Source organism: Apteryx mantelli, chromosome 1, assembly GCF_036417845.1.
Source record: "Apteryx mantelli isolate bAptMan1 chromosome 1, bAptMan1.hap1, whole genome shotgun sequence".
NCBI classification, from domain to species: Eukaryota; Metazoa; Chordata; class Aves; order Apterygiformes; family Apterygidae; genus Apteryx; species Apteryx mantelli.
This window is the reverse complement of record NC_089978.1, coordinates 126,429,888-126,450,392: the sequence shown is the minus strand read 5'-3', so window position 1 is coordinate 126,450,392 and position 20,505 is coordinate 126,429,888. Positions and strand designations below refer to the sequence as shown.

At 40.9% G+C, this 20,505-nt stretch overlaps 1 protein-coding gene across 1 annotated transcript in view; it reads right to left on the bottom strand.

Moving 5' to 3' along the window:
- IMPG2 (interphotoreceptor matrix proteoglycan 2) overlaps positions 1 to 20,505 on the bottom strand; it is a 61,339-nt gene that overhangs the window by 37,955 nt on the left and 2,879 nt on the right. Inside the window, exon 3 of the mRNA XM_013949995.2 lies at positions 11,029 to 11,195. Within this exon, the coding sequence (XP_013805449.2) occupies positions 11,029 to 11,195 (167 nt within the window). The remainder of the gene's footprint in view (positions 1 to 11,028; positions 11,196 to 20,505) is intronic.

The window sequence follows — 20,505 nt, the reverse complement described above, 5'->3', positions numbered from 1 at the left end:
ATGTGGTTAATGACCTAAGGACTGACACTCTAAGCTCCCCTGCTAATTCTTTTTGTGAAATAGGAGTGAAAAAGGTAAAAGAGACTTTCCAAGCAGGCTAGCCTGCTTATTCTTTTAGCCCATATTTCTAAGGAGGCACAGGGGTTTAGTCTTCTATTGATTAGGAACCATGGCAATGTCTTTAACTTTCTCTTCTTTCCAGGACATCAGGGGGCAGTAGGGGTGATCACAATTGGAGAAGAAGGGCTAGAAGGGCAGCCTGGACATCAGTCTGTTGTAATGCTGACTTTGGTCAGTTCACTTTTCTGTATCTTCTTTGGCCAATCTTAAATGTATGAGTCCATCAAATGAAGTATTTGGAGATACTTTCATATGAAGAACCCAGACACAGCGAGACCAGTTTTAAGTGACAAATGAAGAAACCAGCATGACCAGGTAGTCTAACAGTGGCATGTCTAACTCAGGGTCCATAAAACTGTACTGGAAACTTCAGATATTCATTAAGGGGTTGTTATATTGCTCTATACAGTGCCTGTACTCAGCTTCAAAGCACTGTGATCTGCATTAATTCAGAGGCTGATTCCCCCTCTCTGAGCTTTCAGAAATTTATATTCAATAAGTAACCCTTTTAGTAAGCGGTATTTGCTTAGGAGAAGAGAGGCCTTCTTCAGTGTTTAGTCATAACAGTTTGTAGGTGCTATTAAAAACAAACCTGATTATCAGGAGCTCCATATATCTTTTTAACACGGCTGCTAGTCAGTACCCAGCACCTTTACTCACGAGGCCCCAAAGGCCACTGGCTGCAGCGGCCAGTATAATCACACCCACTTCACCGAGCGAGGAGATGGAGGTGCCTCAGCCAAGGCTGCACCGCATGGCAGCGCTGGAGAGCTGGTGGCACCCAGTTTTCTGAGCCCGAGGCCCAGGACCTACCCACTGCATCTTGCTATGGCCAAATCTTGTATTCCTATAAATTGTAAGGATTAAGAACTGACCAGACCTGAGATGCCATATTATTACTTCAATGGCCAAGGCCTAGAAATACAAACGTGACACACCCTGTCTCCATGTCTACATTTAAAAAAGCCTATCAAATTACTCAGCTCTCATCCAATTTTGTAGTAAACTAACAAAGCCTAATACTGCATGATTGGCTTTGAACGACAGCCTCTGCAAGGGGTAGCTGGATTACTCCTTAATTCACCTAATTCCAGACAGAATATTATCTTCTCATTATAAATCAAGACTTTTGCAAATGAAAGTAATTTTAAAGGAATATGTGCTTTAAATGAATGTTTAAATGACCTGACTTCACCGTTCTTTCTCAGACAAATAATATCCCACTAGATTCAATGGAAGTTTTGTTTGAGAAATAAGGTTTGTATTATAATGCTGAATGTTTGTTTCAGCTGAGGATGTGAAAATGAAGCATCCTCCTATTGCTAAGCTGATACAGTCTGCAATATTTTGTAGTGTGATCGCTCTTCTTTCTCTTAAATGTCTACTTTGCATTCCACTCTGGGGCGAGGACAAGTACTGACATACTGAATTTCAAGGCAAACAGACACCTTTTTGCCCTAATTAAAAGCCAGGGGCTCTAGAACTCTAATTTTGGCTCTGTTCCTCATTTAGTACAGAATAGCCTTTGCCAAATCATCTCACCCCTCTGACTCAGTTCCTTCATTTGCAAGATGTAGTTATAAACATGTTCCTACCTACCGCACAAGGATCTGCAAGTATTAATTAACATCTCTACCCTTTGAATACTTGAAGTGATCTATAAATAGCTGTGCATAGTAACCTCCCCAAAGCCAGAGGCCATGGCTTTCACTCAGTGAAGCTGCCTCTGCAGATGCTTTGTATAAAATTAGTTTAATCCACTGAAGTGAGACTTTCCTAATATTATTATACCAACTTTTCAAAAGCTGGCACTTGGCACTAGTGTCTCCCCTTTTCAACAGACTGCACTTAGTTTTATATAATACAAAATTATTGCAAATTAATAAAACTCCACAGCATTAAAAAGAAACTACAACAATCACTGAATCACAAATAGTTCTGACTGGATGCATGAGCTTCTGCCAACACACAAACCTGCAGAAAAGCAATCAGGATACTTGTCTGATCCTCAGAGATGATCTTTATGCACAGAAGACAAAATATCTTTCTTGGAGATAATTCCAGACAGGGGAAGAAGGTGGAGGAAATGTCAAGGAGATTTTAAATAATCTCATATTAGTTTAATCCCATGTGTGTAGGACTGTATCAGGTATGTTTGATTTAACACAGCTGTACACATCATTTCCAACAGGAAAATCATATCAAGAAACAATTTCCTCTTTGCCTGCCCTGATCCCCCACCTCAGTGTGCTGCAGCAGCACAGTTCTTACAGAGGCAGGGCCGAGGCCCAGAGTGGGGGGATTCGAGGAGGCAACAGGACAATATCCAGACTCAAAGCTGAAGGTAAAGGCCAGAATGAAGAACGGTGCTCTGAAGGACAGACTGGCAAGTAAGGTGACAGTGTGGTCTACAGGGAGCAAGAGGAGGGTTTAGAGGAAGAGAGATTGTTTTAGCCACATTTGATTTGAACTGAAGGCTAGAGATCCATGGGAAAGTGTCAGAGACAAGCCAAGGGTCCAGTCTGTCCAGATGGAATCAGCTCCACAGCAGCACAGAAATGATTCCTCAGTCTGTGTCCGTAGGCAGTGCTATGTAGAAATGAGGTACACAACAGGGAAAGCAAAGAACAAGATCTGCAAAGAAAAGGAGCTGATCAGACAAGGATGATGAGGATGAAGCATTGTTTCTGAGCTCACTACTGAAAGTTTCTGTGATGTGCCAAGAGTCAGAGACTGAAAAGGAAGATTTAGGCTGGAACTGGAGGAGAGTGAGCAGAAAGAGAATTAACACAGAAAGAACTTAACGGATGAAAGGGAGATAAGGCAAGATTTGGAGAAGCAACAGGGTTTGGTTAATTTACTTGCGTATGTGTGGTGTGGAGACTAAAACACACTTCCAATGCAAAAAGAAAGAGCCAAAGTCAACAGGACAACAGTAAGTGCAGGGATAAGAAATGGGTGAGGGAAATCTGAAAGAATGGTTCAAAGGCGGACAGCTGAGGAAAATTTTTTGTTCCTGTAAGCAAGCAGGGAAAGAGAAAAAGAGAGAGAGTTGAAAGAGAGCAGAAGAGAAGGTGACATTTCTTCAGATTTAGTAGAAGCTGGAGATGTCCTGTGCAAAGAAAAAAAAAATTAAGGTCAGAGTAATCAAAAAAGTACTGGAGACTGTGAATAGGACATTCGATTAAACCAAAGAAAGACACATGCTTAGCAAGGAAGATCACAGAACAGGAGGAGGAAAGACAGTGGCTTTCTGCCTCACAGAAACCTTACAAAGACAAGATCAACTACAGCATGAGGTGGTCAGAAACTACTGCATTGGAAGTTAATGGTTACAAACAACTCCCTTCACTGGGGTGCTAGATCCTCCCTTTGAACACAGCTCAGAATTCAGGCAAAATCATGTTATTTTACATTGCTGAGTGTCCACTTCAGCATGCGAAGGTGGTATTTTGATATGCTATCCATCAAGGCAGCCTAAGGCAGAGCTGCCTACTACTCCTTTTATCTTAGTCTCCCTCACTGAGCAGCTAGGCTGTGCTCTGAACACACCGAAACAAGCAGAGCTTCTGATGGACTGAAAAGTCAATACCAAACAAATGTACTGCTGAGTTAATGCAATTGCAATTTTTGCTCCTTGGTCCAGCTGCTTTTAAAGGTGTCCTTTGGTAGGTAAGTACCTCCTATTACTGTCCTGGTGATTCCTTGTTTTCTTGTCTGTGTTTTATTTCTGAGACAAAGCTGTATTACAAACACCTTTCAATGGCTAACTTAGCTCACACCCCACTAAAAGCACAGCTCACAGATCTCCCTCTTACCAGCATCCAAAAATCACACAGCTCTGCTTCCTTTGGAAGGGATTCATAACCTAACCCATGTTGTCACATGTCTCATGCCCAGCCCCATTCAGATATGCCTTGCTAAATATGAGGCTTTATATGAGCCCTCAGCAGATATAGCTGAATATCTGCTCAGTCATTTAAGTTTCATGAGCTCCCTTAATTCTTCATTTCTTATAACATCCTTTCTCTGTGTGCCTTGTTGTAGATTGTCATTGAATCTACAGGGGAACAGCAACTCATTAAAACTGAAATTTGACTGAAATTTGGAGAAATAGAATTTGGGACATGCAATCTGCCATAAAGGCCTCATTCATTCTATTACACGCCCATGCTGAAAATACAGGATGCAGACAGGACATTATGATGGGACCACTGCAGCACCGTGCTTTGGATGCATTTTACTGTGGACTCGGGAAGGAGATTCTACTTCTATTGGAAAGGCAAAGATCCACCCCAAATTTCCATTAGAATCTCTTGGTAAAACCTAAATTTCCTAAACTTTCCGGGACTTGTAAAACATCAAGTTTCAGAATTACAATCAATTTTAAAATGTTGCAAAATTAACAGATGAAACAAAACAATGACAAAAGTCATGGAAGTCAGGGGGCTTCTTTGCTTGCTTTAAGTGCCCTGCTGAACAGAAAGGTCCCAACAATTACCTTAACCCACCATGACTGAACTGGATGTGCAGGAGTTGAACAGATGATCTACAACTGTCAGTATTTGATGTCCTAGCCACCCCCCAGGAAATATTCTTAGACCTATTTCAAGCTGTCCATTGTACTGGTAAGTCATACAGGCTACTTCCTGTAACTCTCGTCATCCATGGGGGAAAAAGCTCTATGCAGACAAAAGTAAGGTTAAGCCTGAGGCACGGCCCTTTGTGCTACATGGAGGAAGGATGTATGTCTCTTGCTCCAGCAGGAAAGCTCTCTTTGCGATTACATACTTTTCCCACCTTGGCTCAAGTCTTTTCTCTGTCTTTTGAGAATAAGGACTCTGACACCACCACAAACAATAAATGCCCAAAGGGCAAAGTCATGGGGTTACGAGATCCTCTATGTGCTAATGAGACAGGCATTTCTTTTCTTTGGCTTCGCTGCTTCACATGCCAGCAGTAGCTTGGCAGCTATACAACAATGCTGTCACTAACGCAGAATCAGTCTGCCCTGTATTCAACATCCTGACCATCACCCGCCCCTCCCCCCCCCCCCCCGGCCTGTATATGCAGCAGTCTATCTATTCGTTTTTCTGGATAAAAATGTATTTTATTTGATAGACATATCAGTGTGGGTTGGGCTCAGAGCACACTGGGAATCAAAAGGATAGTAAATGAGAGGCCGTAAAACCGCTCAAAGTAATCACACCACAAAATCTCCAACTTTTTTTTTTTTTTTTTTTTTTTAAACACAGCCAAAGGCAACCTTCAAAACGTCAGCGTCAGCTGGATGTTATAATGTGACTTCTATTACAACAACAGTAAAAAGTCTTATACCAGGCATGCACGTGTTCTGTTCCCCTGTTTGTTGTGATACAATGTTGGGCTAATGAAACAAATGGGAAGCCAAATAAGTTTATAAACATTACTTGATAAAGGCTGTTTCTTATCCCCATTGTTTCTTATTTTTCCCTCCACTTCTAATCACAGCACATATATGGATTATATTCATAGCGAGACCTGACCTTGTGTCTTGGTTTATGATCACATACGCTACAAGTCACTCACCACATTCCTAATGTGAAACCATCTGCGGCTCCATCAAAAATCTAAGTAATCACGGTATTTGCAAGGTATTTGCTATAAAATAATAGGTACTCACCAGCATCTTTCAACAGATGCTGAGTGTTTACAGTGTATTCTGCACACTGTTTGCTTTTAAAGAACTGCAAACTATGCTTGATTTCACATCTGTTTTTTTAACCTCTCGAAAATATCTTTTTTCCTACCACTCCTCCAGGGCTTTCATCTTCAGTTCTTTTAACTTTCTACCTTCATACTTAAACATTCTGTGCAGCATTTTCTCATACAATTGGTACAAAGTGTTGCAAGCAACTTCCTATATTAATTGCTCTGTATACGCTAGAGGTGGGTGAGCCCCAAGGTGTGCAAATTTCAGCTGAGAACACCACAAAGCCCCGGTTGCCACCAACCTTCTGAACTTTTCACATCTCAAGCGAGTACTTTTGGAAGAGCACCTGGTTGATGTGGTACACCTTCTCCAGGTGCATCCTGCCTGAAACAATAGCAGAGTTTCGTGTGGTTGAAACTAAAGGGATTAATAAAAAGGAAAATAAAACCCTGTTACCTGAGACTTTTATTCCACCTAGCTCAATGTCTTCTTCCTAATCACAGTAAGCACAGAGGCCTCAATGAATGTTGTATGAAGCTCCAAAAAATGGACAGGAGTCACAGCCTTAAAAGATCCTCAGTGTGTTAAGGAGAAAGGGTAGACAACTGGTCTACCAAAAGAAGTTCCTCTGACTCTAGTTACTTGTTTCTCAATTTGCAACAGGTCCATGTCTATACATATTGCAAACAGAAAAGAAAAACGCAAGTTCGATCACCAACAGATTTGCTCAGTCCTAACACCCTGCACAGGAACCAGCTGTTCGTATCGCCCTGTTGAGCATCTTGTGTTAGAGGAGGGGGCGCAGGCAAAGCCTGGCTGGGGAGCTTGCTGCACACCCGTGCCACCTGCTGCCTGCACCCCGGCAAGCAGGTCCCAGCAGTTAAAAGAAGAAACAAGGGACGTACTGGCAATTAGCTCTCCTTTAATCTTCTTATTACTACAGGAATAGATTGCATATGGACATTCAAACCTCCAGTTTCTTTTCATTATGATTAACAAGTTGCATGGAATTAAAGAAAATTCGTAAGAAAAAATAGGCAAGGAAGTCTTTTTTTTGTAACTAAAAAGCCCACTTTTTGAAGAATCTCCAGAACACACAGAAGAAAAGGAAAAAAAGCGTCTTCTCTAAAGGAGAAAAACAAAGCAGGAGAGCAGGTGTCAAAACAGTCCAACCGGTTATTCCAGAAACGTTGCATTATTTCAGCAATTTATAAAGCCAAAAAATATCTCCAGCAGCTATGTTGGTACCTTACATAAAACTGTCACCTGGCAGCTGTAAACGTTCATTTGAACAGCACACAGATTGTGCTGGTTTGGCAGCAGTGTTTCAGTCTCGTAGCAGAATGTCCAAGGCTCCTGAGGAAAACTTTAGTCACTTCTGTGTTTCTCCCCTTTTGCACCTTTCAAAAATTATCTATCAAGAGTGTTTTAAACAGCCATAGTCACAGGGCAGAGCAGGGGCAAGTTCTGGCAATACTAGAATTCTAGACATGTATCCAAAAGTGTAAAATGACTGTGTGAACAGGAAAAATTCTACATTAGAGAAACTTATACTCCAGATGAAATACAACTACATAGCAAGGCAAACAAGATGTGTTAATTTATATGAAACAAAGTTTAGAAGAAGAAATATACTGCAAGCAAAAATTCCCTATGGACTAGAAGTATCTTCTCCCTTTCCATTTCTGCCAAGATTTGAAAAGGTGGAGGGATAACAGAATCCCACGCTTGATAAATCTACTTAGTCACCAGAGAAAATAAAATTAGGCTAGTATTCATCCCATGTAAGGTATTTTTATTTAGCATCATCACACAGAACATGAAATGAAAAATGGGGAAAAAGAATACTTAAAATCATTTTTATGGCTGACAGAAATCTGTACAGCTGCTAATCTGCTCCTTCTGAAAATCTGGCAGGTGGTTTGCTTTAAAAACCTGGTGAAAACTTAGTATTATTATATAACATGCATATATACATACACACACACAGATACACTTATAGGCAACCATACAGAGGCAGGCCTCAGCTCTCCAAGACAATATATGGCACATACCTTGCTTAATTAAAGAATAACAAAAGCACTGCCTTCTGAGGCCCACCTCCCTTACAGGTGGGAGCCATCTGATGGCTAAAGAGCCAGTCTAGCTATGCATGCCTTCACCAAATTAGTCAGGTCTCTTTGACGGACTTGTAGAGCCTGAGCAACGTTCTTCCTGAAGAAAAAATGTTACAGTTGGGTACAAAAGGACCAGACCTCCAGCTGACATCCAATACAGAAGTTCATTAACAATGAGAGAAATAGCGTTGTTCTTTATATAAACTAACCCACACTGGAGCAGGCATTACAATATCCGTGGGTGTGTGACAGGGATTACCAGGGATTAGAGGAAAGGGTAAGAAAGAAAACCAGGAAGGAAGGCTAATAAAGTGTCATTTAGTTACATTGCTCAAAACAAACTCCGCACTTCTACAAAATCAGCATGAACAGCAATCATTTTGCTGAACTGTTATTTATTGAGTGCAAACCCCATTGAATAATCTTACCTACTTTTCATATACACTGAACTCATTTTGAGGGAGAGGGAAAATTCATGCCATGCAGCACTTTTGAAAATTGAATTTCATGTTGTCATCCACTGAAAAGTATTACAGAGAGATGCTCTAAATTAAGGCTGCCAGAAACAGCCAACATGCACAATACAGAAGAGGTGGCAAATCAATGCTACAGCAATAATAGCCAGCATATAACAGAAATAAGTAGAAAAACTTTCATCAGCTGCAGGCTCTAAACCCAACTGTTGAAAGTAACCACAGATGATTCACAGAGTCTGGAGAGCAGAGCAAGATTAGAAACAAGTGTTATTTAATGAGACACAGAATGGCCAGACCAGGAATTTACAAACTGAACAACTACCAACCATGTATGCTGCTTTTCTACCGTGCAAGACGGAAGTGATTCTTTCTTTCAGACAACTGGGAGTGTGGATTATTCACATGTGTCATCCTACAAGGTGCCGTGCATGCTGTGAAATGATGGCAGCCTTCACTGTTAGGTGAGAAACGCTCAGCACTTTGCAGAATCAAGCCTAAGGAACCAAAAAATAAATGGCAACGGCTGACCCTGAGCAAATGAATGGACATGTTGTAATGAGAGAAAAAAAAAATTCCAAGTAAGCCAAACGCTTAGCCATGCAACTTAGAGTAGCTGGTGAAAGCGGCAAAAGCAACAAATTAGTACACTGTGCTTTAGAAAGTGTGCTCAATCCCACGGGCCAAGCTGGTCCTCAACTCATACCATCAAATTAGACATGAGCAAGCAAGTCACAATGTGCCTAAAAGCAGAGTCGTAATACCTGCATCTGGTTGAACTTAACTTGTAGAGCTGCCTTAAAGAGGTTCCACACTCTGAAGACCATCTTGTGCATGTGCACATGTGAGAAAGAGCAATTAAATCCACGCTCTGACCTATGTATTAAAAAATACACCACTAGACCTTTTGAAGCTGGCTGACCAGGGAAGGGATAGAGTGTTCTCACCATCATTTTTTGGTTCAAATTTAAATCAAGTACAAGCTTATGTTTCAAAAAAAGGCACCTGACAGACATAGGACATTCACACATTGGTGACATCAGTCAATCCCTCTGAAGACAGACTGGTCCGCCATCAAATGAGCCCATACAACCGTCACCTTTTACTAGTTGTGCTGAAAGCAAATAGGATTAACAGTCTCTTCCTGGAGAAAACCTAAATTACACATAATCCATCTGAATAAATCATCAAATATATAGCATTTTATCTGACTCCACTGTAATGGTAAAGGGATATACCCAAAAGGTAAAGCAGGAGTGGGAAGTTAGATGCACCATCCCACATCTCAGAATCCTCCAGATTTTGTTTAATAAATTGCAAAACATGAAATCCCGCCATACATCATCTCACTACCAAAATTTTACTTAAGGCAATGATACATTCACTGTGTACATAAAAAGTCCATGTTGATTTTGTTTGTCTCCATCTTTTTGCAAAATCTTCTAAGGACAACAGTACCCTGAGATATCACAGAAGCAGACTTTGGCTAGCATTCACCTGTGAAGACTAACATGCAAGCTCAGAAAAAAACTCTCTCTCCATTATCTTCAACAGTTCATACTTGCATTCTCAGCGCGTACTACTAGCATAGGAGTCCGTAAAAAAGCAGAGAGGAAAAAAGGCAGCACATCCATACTAGCAGAACTTTACTGATTCTATGGCATCAAATATTTAAGATTTCTCACAAGTTTCATGAAACTATATCCACAGCTTGCAAAAATACAGACGTTAATAAGTAAGGTGCATATGCCACCAGACATGTTAAGACAGTCTTTTAACAAGAGAAAATTGTTTTGTACTGATGAAAGATCTGTTATACTTTAAATGTGTACAAAGTTAAGTACTTAACTTTGTATTAAAGACTTAATTTTAAAATTGGTACAAACTCCTGAACAGACATCTTCATATTTCATTTGAGATAGGCTTATTTAGTTTAATTTAATGCACGTTTTCTTTAAGTTAAAATAAGTTTGTTTCAACTGAAATAACAGAGATCACACCCAGGTCTTCAGCAATTTTTTTTCTCCCCTCGCATTCCCACTCTAGTTTTAAGCCCTATAACTCCTTGTGATGAGAAAGTCACCAGCTGTCCTGATAAGTCATAAAAGCCTTTTATATTTATAGCTCCATTCATTTCAGTAAGGCTACAGTGTGCAGACATGGCAAACGTACGGCAGTGTAAAGCACAGAGTAGGTACTTCTGCCATACATCCTCGAGAGAAGCAGAAGTACAGCTCAGAACTTCCTGCTTCAAAGAGTCATTCGAGCTGAAGGGCTCTCCGTATGCAGTTTGCCGCAGGGAGTCTGTCATGCACCGCAGAGGGCAACACATCACAGCCTGCCTCATGTCAGGCTGCCTTTTCAGACAAGGGGTCTAGACATCCTTTATTCGTCAGGAATGTACCTATTAAAGACAACACTCTCTTCATCATAACTGTGTTTCCTTCCATGAGATTACTTACAACTTTGCTTTCAGAGCCTTTCATCTCAAAATGAGCTGGAATACATCACGTGTGTACACTTTAAAATCCTCACGCATTACCGTCTGCCGCATGCCAAACTATATATTGCTGTGGGAGGTTGTGCCCTTGTTCATGAGAAAACACTGTCCTGGCACTGCACCTACCTTCATGATCAGACTCCGGTGCTCTTCTGATTGACTGAAGTTGGTGCCTATTTCAAGAATACTCATCGTTCCTTCCTCGCACAGGCTCATCCAGGTATGATACTCTTCATGCTCTGGCAGTCTATCCCAGAATGTCTTGAAAACCTCCCAGACTGTTTCCTGACACGCTGAAGGAACAAGAAAGGCCCAGTGTTAACACAGCGAGAGGGCTGCTGTGGCAGGGGTAGCCAGGAGAGCATAGTCCAAACGCTGTATGCTTTTCAGTGCATTAATGTACAGAATACAATGACTATATATATCTACATGCAAATGCGTAGGATATTAAATGGACTGAAAATGAAAATCTCATGGATCTTCCCCACTCATACAACTTCCCTTCCTGAAAATTTTATTGAAGTAATTAATTTCTTCATTAAAGAAAAAAGAGAGCAAGAGAGGAGCACTTGCTTCCTAATAACCAAGAACAGCAGTATTTTGACTGAATGAAACTGTCCTTGATCAATGGGTCCAACTTTTAGAAAATTCAGAAAACCAAAATGGTATGGCAAATGTCTTCGGGAAAAGGAGAGCTGGCATTCAATTTATAAGAATGATGGTTGCACTGAACAAACTTTTAGAACCCCAATCAGTAACACAATTTCTTGGGATTCAACTTCACAAGGAATTTAAATAAGTTTCAGAAATTATAATTTTATTAATCATTTAAAAAAACAAGGTAGGATAATGACACAACATAATGTGCTAAGAAACAAATCTGTCTCCAACCCTACTGCATATTTGGACTGTTAAAGGACTGGACATGTGTGACTGAACAGAAGGCCTGTGAATTGAGGGTTACATTATCTCCCTCTCCTGTGTGTGCTCTTTGCCAATCAGAGCAGTTGGTCACAAGGCCCAGGCAACAACCTCTCTGTGACCCAGGATAACTGGAGGAGAGGAAGATTTATGGGATTTTCCTTGCCTCCTGGAAGATACCAACCTTATAAAGAGAACAACTTTAAAAATCACTGGCAGCAGATGCTAGCCTAGAGTAGTTGCAGACAAACCTGCTTTTCGGCCTTAATCTGATTTCACTAGCTCTAGACAGCTCGGCAGAGGAAGGCTATGCTTTCAGGGAAAGTCTTAACATCGTAAGCAAAACCCTACAAGGGACTGACTTTGAATCTTTAAGAAAGTTATTTTCTTCAGTTAGCTTAAAAATATGCTCCAGGCTGCCAAAAACAGTTTCTTACTGGTTCTGTTTCTTTTTGTGTCAATTCCAAAATCTTGTATACTCGTGTAAAATTTAACACACAGATCACACATGGAATTGTCTCTTCCTTCAACCAGGAGATGGACATTTTTCTTAGATGCTTAAATGCTTTTCTTAAACGTTACTTTCTAAGTAACAACCTTAAGGAACTATTTCAAGTACACCTTTAACACTTAGCTGATTCTGGTATGCTGATTGGAACCTGAAGAAAAAGCTCTTTCCCCCACCCCACATTTCAGTCTATCAGAGCAGTTGAAACCATTTCTCCACTGTAGATCTCACTACAGATATTTGTTATTTCCACACCACATTCCTGACAGCTTTTCTGCAAGGAAATTAGCCTTGTGGTTCATTTGCTGTGTGTGACTGGAGCAGAATACAGTGCTCAAACTCTGTATAATTAACTGTATGTATTTCTGTGTTCTAGCATCCCTTCAGCTTCCAGGTGGCTAAACTTATCTGTAAAGCACAATAATTTGGTAAGGAGTATGGAGATGCTTCTAATCAGTTTTGCTTATCCACCTTCACTAGAAGTAAATTAGAAATATATTATTAGAATAAATTATTAAGAATAATTAGAAATAAACAGCAAATCTACATGTACCCGTGCACCCTCTCACCTTCCCCCACACACACCTGTAGTTCCTTCCTCAGCAACCAAGGAAGCAAGCTCCGAGGCAGGCACCACATCTCCCTATGAGTTTGCACAGATCTCAGGCACTGAAGCCATAATCTTGCCCTGGGGTTTCCAGATCCTGCTGGAGTTTAACAAACTACAGATGTCATTCTGCTTCTGGGAGCATCTCCTTTACCATCCCACTGGTAAGAGCTATGTGGCTGGGGAAAGACTGAAGGCTAGTTTCAAATCCAGAAGCATAAGTAGAGAATACAACTTGCTCTGATTTCTTCAGGTGGCAATTGTATCCTGCATTATGACTGATGGACCCTTCACTCCAGGTGCAACATTATACAGCAGTTATCTTGAAATGAGTTTGGGGCTCGGATGAGTCCTCAGCAGGCTACAAGTGAGAGATGGAGCTATGGCAAGGGTGTGCAAATTTATAGCAGCGGCACTGTCTAATCCTACAGTTTTCAAATGGCAACAGACAAAGGATTGGCCTTCCAGTTGCGAGTAGTAATTAGCAGTAATAATCAAGGCAGTTTTCCTTAATGCTCTTAATTAATTTTAATCTCTTTTTTAACATGAATTCGATGGGACAGTGTCTTGCCTGATTACAAGCTGCTGCTCTATGAACAGTTGCCCCAGTCACCTGCCGACAGATTAAGGATTTGTTGAGTGCCTTTTCATTTGGGATTAGACACCACCCTGAACTCCAATCCCAAAGGTTTTGTGCCATCTGTGGGCTCCAGTCCCATTAATCAAACCTAAGATGTCAGGACAGGGTCATATGTTCTGTGGAAAGAGGAAAGGGGATGTGGATAAGTAGTCATGTTCTGTCCTCCCCACCCTCTGTTATACCTGGCCATTTCTATGCAAGTTAGAAAACATGATGCAAATTGCTCCCATATTCAGAAACAAAAGGTTGTCCCAAAAAGTTGACAAGAAAGCATTTCTACCTCCTGAATGGTCTGAGAGTTTGTTAATTCTGACATACGGGGAGAGAGTTAAAGCCCCAGACAAACATATGCCATGACTGCCATTTAAACGCTGCTGTTAGCCTTGCCCAGGAAACTGCATCCTCAGCCCTGGTGAGCTGCTTGGGACACACAGCCATCCTGCAACCTTCTTCATACACAGCTCACCCTGCTGTTGTCCTCTTTATGCCAACTGGCCGGTTTGTAAAGCAGGGGACTGCTTTGCAGGACAGCAAATCCAGGCCGTAGGGACTCAACCCAAGACCTATCCCTAGGTGTGCTTAACTACATGGTGTCCAAGAGCAAACCCACAGGCTGGCTAAGAAAACGAACAACTTTGTTCCAGTCTTCCCCATACACCTTTTCAATGTTTTATAACTACATGAGAGTTGCCACTCCAAGCACAAAAAGAAAACAGCACAGTTTTCAGTGTGGCTCAAATCACGCCAATGAAACATGCTTCTGTCTCCCCTCTCTCCTTCAGGCATGCCAAAGAGGGAACCCGTTCTGATCACGGCATAATTCATGTGGCCACCCAGAGGAATGAATGGACACCACCTTCACACCGCATTCAGTTTCATAAAAAAATGTGATTAACCTTCTCTTAACTTGAAGGTGGAGCCCATCCCTATAATGGGTGTTGGAGCACCTACTGGCCAGGGAGGTTTTTCAAAGTGTTCTTGCCAACAGATTCTTGAAAACTTCCATATAAGAAAAATGTATTTTTCATAAATAGATTCCAGGCATGCTAAGTCCATGTAGACAAAACTTGGAACCATAAAATTGTATACAAAAGTTTAACAGGACTTGAAGAGAAGCTTCAGTAAATAACTGCATTTTACAGTATAAAAATAATTCCCTATCTTTCCTTTCTGACCTTCCAGCAACTTCACAGTATCTGTGCCACATACACTATCTACATACTCTGACAATAACTGGAGCAATTTTCAACTAATATTTAAAATAGCAACCCCTTCAAAACAGAAAACAAAAGAAAATTAGAGTCTAGGAAAAAATAAAGATTTGCCAATAAGTCTTTTGACTAGAAATGTAACTTCAGATTTGAAGTGTGAAATTTTTAAAGGCAATAGAGAATGGAAAAAATATCTATATCTATATCTATATAGATATAGATATATAGATATATATATCAGAGCTTAGAATAAATTGACAGGAGCCCAACAATTCAGAATTAAGACTGAAGCTGCCTGCTTAATATGCCACAGTGTGTTGACGTATTGGAACTATTAAATAAAATAAGAGAAAGCTGCTCATAGTACAGTCCTTGCATGATGAACTGTAAAACCCTTAAAAACAAACCAACCAGCCAGCCAGTCCTGCCAGTACCACAAAAGAAATGCTGACCAGACCCAGCACTGCTGCCACTTGCACACCAGGTCAGCCCTCAGCGCATGTGAGAAGAGCTTGTCTTTATGGCTAGATCCTGCAGTCCCCGCTCCAAACTTTCACCGGCCTGCAGTGGGGGCAGCCACAGTCACAGACTATGCGGGACACTATCAGCAACATCGGGCCCCGGAGGAGGCAGGATTTGTGATCAGGCCTCTAATCCCTAGCAAACAATACTGATTAGAAGCATCATAAAATCGAGATCAGTCTTTTAAGGCAACGAGCTAAGAGCCTTGAAATTGTGTGTGGGTGGAAAGGTAAGCTCCTCTAGAAAACGACTTCCTTCATCATATGGCTGTGATAATAAATAACTCTTATTTTAGTGTTAACTAATCTCTCAGCTACTTTGCAACTTGCCTCTGAAGATGTAAAACATAAAAAATTGAGAGATCAAAAAAAAAAAAAGCTCCCTGCTACAGAGATATGATCATTGCAGCTATTTACAGGTAAGTGAGCAGGCACACACAAGCTATGTAACTAATTGACATGGCAAATCAGAATTCAAATCAAGAATGGAAACCAAACGGCTTGCTCTGCAATTTCTCCCCAACATCATTCTGCATGCACATACTACATTTTGCACATGCTCCATCTCCTGAAAGAGAGCCTCAGAAACCAGAAGTCACTTCACTCATCACAGAGATATAATCACCTTCAAGGTGCGAGAGAGATCCAAGGCACAGGAAAAAAAAGGGGAAGAACAGCACATTTGGCCCATACCCTTGTGTAAACTTCCACTTGACCAAAGTGTCACAGGCCTTTAAAACAGCCAAGGTTTTGATTTTTAAAGGCTGCCTCAGAAAGCCTTACATGCAGTAAAACCATGCGAATCCAAGCACATCTACTCTGGAGGCTGAAAACTCCAGCCTTTGGGAGCTTAACTGCTTCAAGTTTGAGGTTTACCCTCAAATAATACTTACAAATAATAGAGAATGTCCTGAGAAATTTAAGATAATGTTTCATCCAAAAAAATACCCACATAGGCACAAGTGCTTTTGAGTCCCTCTCAATTTTTAGGAAGGGACTAAAAAAAGTTTGTTTAAAGTTTCCTTTCCTAAAGGTTTTACTGTTCTTTTCAAAATCTCCAACCAAGATTTGTGATGAGATCATCCGTCCCTCTCCGAAACATGACCACACGGCTACCTCTCATGCATCTGGATCAGATACGCCATCTCTCCGGCTCTAGCTTTACCATTCAGGATGCATTCATCCTTGAATGAGCGACAATTAGCCTATTACGTCTGAGAGCCTGCTCAGGGATTGCTGAGGTGAACAGGAGGGGCACCACACGACGGTGCTGTGCCCCTAGGAGGGGGTAGGGTGGCCATTTGTGTAAGTGGGCAGTGCTGGAGTTTAATCCCCGTTAAATCCCATTACTGCTTCTTAAGAGCTGAATCATGTAGAGTGGCTAGCAGCACTGAATCAGGCACAATATTCTATTTTGAGGTAACATGAGGCCAACTCCTCCTCCTCTTTCTGCAGAACTGAATGGCTTAACTGCAGTGGGTTTCAATAAAGACTAGGGCAATAGGGAGACTGACAGGCACCTGCTAACAAATCCTTCCTCCAAAGACTTCATTAGCACCTGCCAAACAAATTAATACGCACACATGCATAGGAATTACTTATTACCCTGCATAGACCCTCATTCCCCAAAACACCTTTATTCTTTTCAAAGTACCAAAATGCAGATGTCTTCTTTGTCCCTTATTAACTATCACACCCTACAATACTGTCTAGTTCCTTCTTTGGTCAGTATCTTTAGATGCTATCTTTAGTCTTCAGCTTTATCTGAAACTCTGGCTGATAAAAACAGTTCTGGCAGGGAGACTATCTGCTCTACTCATCTGAAAATAAAATGCACTCACTCAACATGCATACGGTGAGTTGTTTAAGAAAGTGGATCGCATTAGGAAAAAATGCAAACAGAATTTTAAAAACGTGGCCAGAGTGACTACATCTCAGATATCCCAAAGACAGAAGCACTATTTACCCTGGACCACAGTGTGAAAACCCAGCATCCTTTGTTTTACCTGGTTAACAGATACAGAATAGGGACAACACTGCAAGCTTCTCCATGCTACCTTGTAAGCCTTACCTTGTTTCCATTTTACTGGCTAACTCAACTTCCAAAACTATTAAAATCCTCAGCCATCTACCGGCATTTTATACCAAGGGAAGTGGACAGATACACTGAACTGTCAACACAAGGTGACTGGTCAATCCCAATAATAATTTTTATTTAACAGGGGCTTGGGCTATCAATTCCCTGTGTGCAGTACAAAACATCATTCAGAATTAACATTACCTTATACAGTGCACTCACTGTCTGAAATTCACACTTTCACTAAAATTTCACTAAATCTGTTTTGTGAAACCTACAGCTGTCCACTAGACACACCGACTCTGTGCTCATCAAAAAAGCCCAGCTACAAACTAGCACTAGATTTATGAAAATCTCCAGCACCAACAAAAGTGTTGTTACCATTTTAAAAAGACGTGTTAAAATAGTCTACAGGACCCAGTCCACAGGCTTTGAGTACACAAATCTACAACTATCTATGACTGATTTTCATCTTTATGTTCTCTGTCTCTCCCTCGCTCTCTTGCTCGCTCCCTCTCTGCCTCTCTCTTGTGCTCTCTCTCTCTCGCGCCCTCTGTAATGAAATACAAAGTCAGCCAACAGCAGTAATTTCCATATATAGTTACAAAAGATGCAGGCAGTACTGAAGACTGCAGAGATAATCACAATCCCAAATTCGGTTCAGAAGAGACAGAAAATAATGCCTATTGCTTAATGTAAAACTTGATCTGCTCTGCAAAGTGATCGACTGTAGGAATAAATCAGGACTCAAGAAACCTGTCTTCTAGACAACAGATAAAACAGAAACAACTGCAAAAACATCCCTACCCTTGACTGGTACTTCTATCTACTACAATAATCATAATCACCAATGAGCAATCATACCATTACCTAGACTTTGAAATGCTGAATGTTGCTACTGCTACTTTAGAGAATACTGATGTTTCTCTGTACCCCTGTATTCTGCTGCCCCTTTTAAATTGTTTATGATTCACTGTAAATTTTTTCTCTCTCTTAGGATTATCCATTTGAATAACAGATCTCTGGATTTGCAGGTCTGCCAAACAGTACATGTCATGAATGTGATTGCTTTTAGGAGAATTTAGCCTTAAAAAAAAAATCCAGAAGTTGTACTTGGGGGGGGGGGGCAGGGGGAAGCAGTACACTTAAGTGTACAACTCTAGGACGTGAGCACTTGACTCAAAGCCTACATTAGAAATGCACACCAGTCAATCTCTACCACTAACAGAGGCCTTAGCAAGCTAGCAAAAGTAAATAAAGCTAGGAGCCACAGATAGATAATTACAGTCCTACCCGTTTCCTTCTAAGGTAGATACAGATAGAACAAATGTCACCTGGATAACCAGCACATGCAAGTCTTTTCTTTTTTTCTACCAAACTCTTCTGACAAAACAGCAATCAACCTTTCCTTCCATGGTAGTGGCCACTGTTTTTTATTGATAGTAAAGTAAAAATAAGGAGAGAATAGATTTTATTGAAACCATCTTTTAAAGAGAAAGTATAGGATATTAAAGTCATTTCTTCCTTTAACAGATATAGAATAAGAAGAAGATTCTTAAAATGCATACTAAAAATGAAAGCTATTTTATGAATCCAAAAGTTCTGTGTACTACCATATTTATTCCCTTGCGGGGTCAGTTATTTTTCTAATCTCTAATACTAGCTGGTCTCTGAGAACCAGACTGTGATGACACTCTTTCTTAGGAATATTTTGTTGACAGTGCACAGATAAGAGAGCTCAAGGAACAGTTTTACTGTGAATGAAAAGTAACAGCATCATCAACTCTCACTTACCCCAGGCGCATTTACTCAGCCTGCGATTAAGTAAACCTCAGCAAATACTCTTGATGCAGCACAGGGCTGCCAACCGAATGAAGAAGGCAGGCTGCTTGAACCGGACCTTGCTCTGGCTGCTGCTATTTAAAGTCATTTCTGCTTCTTGCAGAAATCTTTTTCAAAAATTTAACATGCTAAGGGTGGACATACCACCTCTGCTCAAGAAGTCCTTGTGGACTGTGGAGACCAGAACAGTCCAGCAGGGAAGTAGATGGATTCGGGCAGATGGACCTCTAGTCCAACCTAGGATAGCTAAGTTCTGAATATGATTTTACAAGATAATTTACAGATTTTTATTCTTTTTTATCATTCACATTTTTGCTTATGCTGTATTGGCCCACATTACCCTTATCACAGATAAGAGGGGTGACTGCAGTTAAAAGCACATAACATGGATTCATTTGGAGCAAAACAAAGAGCAGTCAAACGTTACCGGTTGGATGTAAGCAAGAAGTTCGCGAAGCCTGCCAAACTGTGTGATCTTTAAAATGTCTGTCTGAAGCTGGGCACAATTTAATATTTGAATGAGGCTCTGATCCTACATAATTCCATTTTTTTCTCTAAATACATTCTTTAAATTTACTTTCACACATACGTTCAGTAACTCCAGGTCCTAACTGTTTTTCACTGCTCTGAAGGAAGTACGAACACAGAGTACATGATCTAGACCCACGCGAAGCCAAACTCACCAACTCCAACAGGCTTTGGAAGTGGACCCTTGTCTGAGAAAAAGCAGAATCCTGACTAAAATACCCTTGCGGGGCTTTGAGAAGCAAGGGAGACTACTGAAATGGTTTCTGAAGTAATATGTACATAGCAAGTTTCCTAGATGCATATGTTGTGGCTGGAGGGGGAGTTAACTAGACCAAGGTAAAACAAATCACTAGATGGTGGCAATAGAAGGGAGGTATTCATGGTACAGTGCAAAAAGAAATCGTTTCCAGAAGAGGCCTCCATATGGACGCCTTATCCTGATAGGTGACCAGTCAGCCCAACTGTCATTTTATAAGCAGAATTTCAAGAGGGGGCCCCTACATGATCAGAGGAGTGCAGTATCATTAATATGACTGGAGAGCAAATGTATTTGAGCTGTGGAAATCAGCCTCCCTTTCCTCAAAACCATTTCTTTAAGTCCCTGTATGTTGGTACTCTGCGACAGAATAAGTCCTCAGGAACTTTATTAGGAAAGAGAAATTTCTGCTGAGAGGGCAGCAGTATTACCGCAGCTATTGCTGAAAAGATGAGACTGAAAAAGGGGCTCCCACAGTCCAGAAGTGAGAGA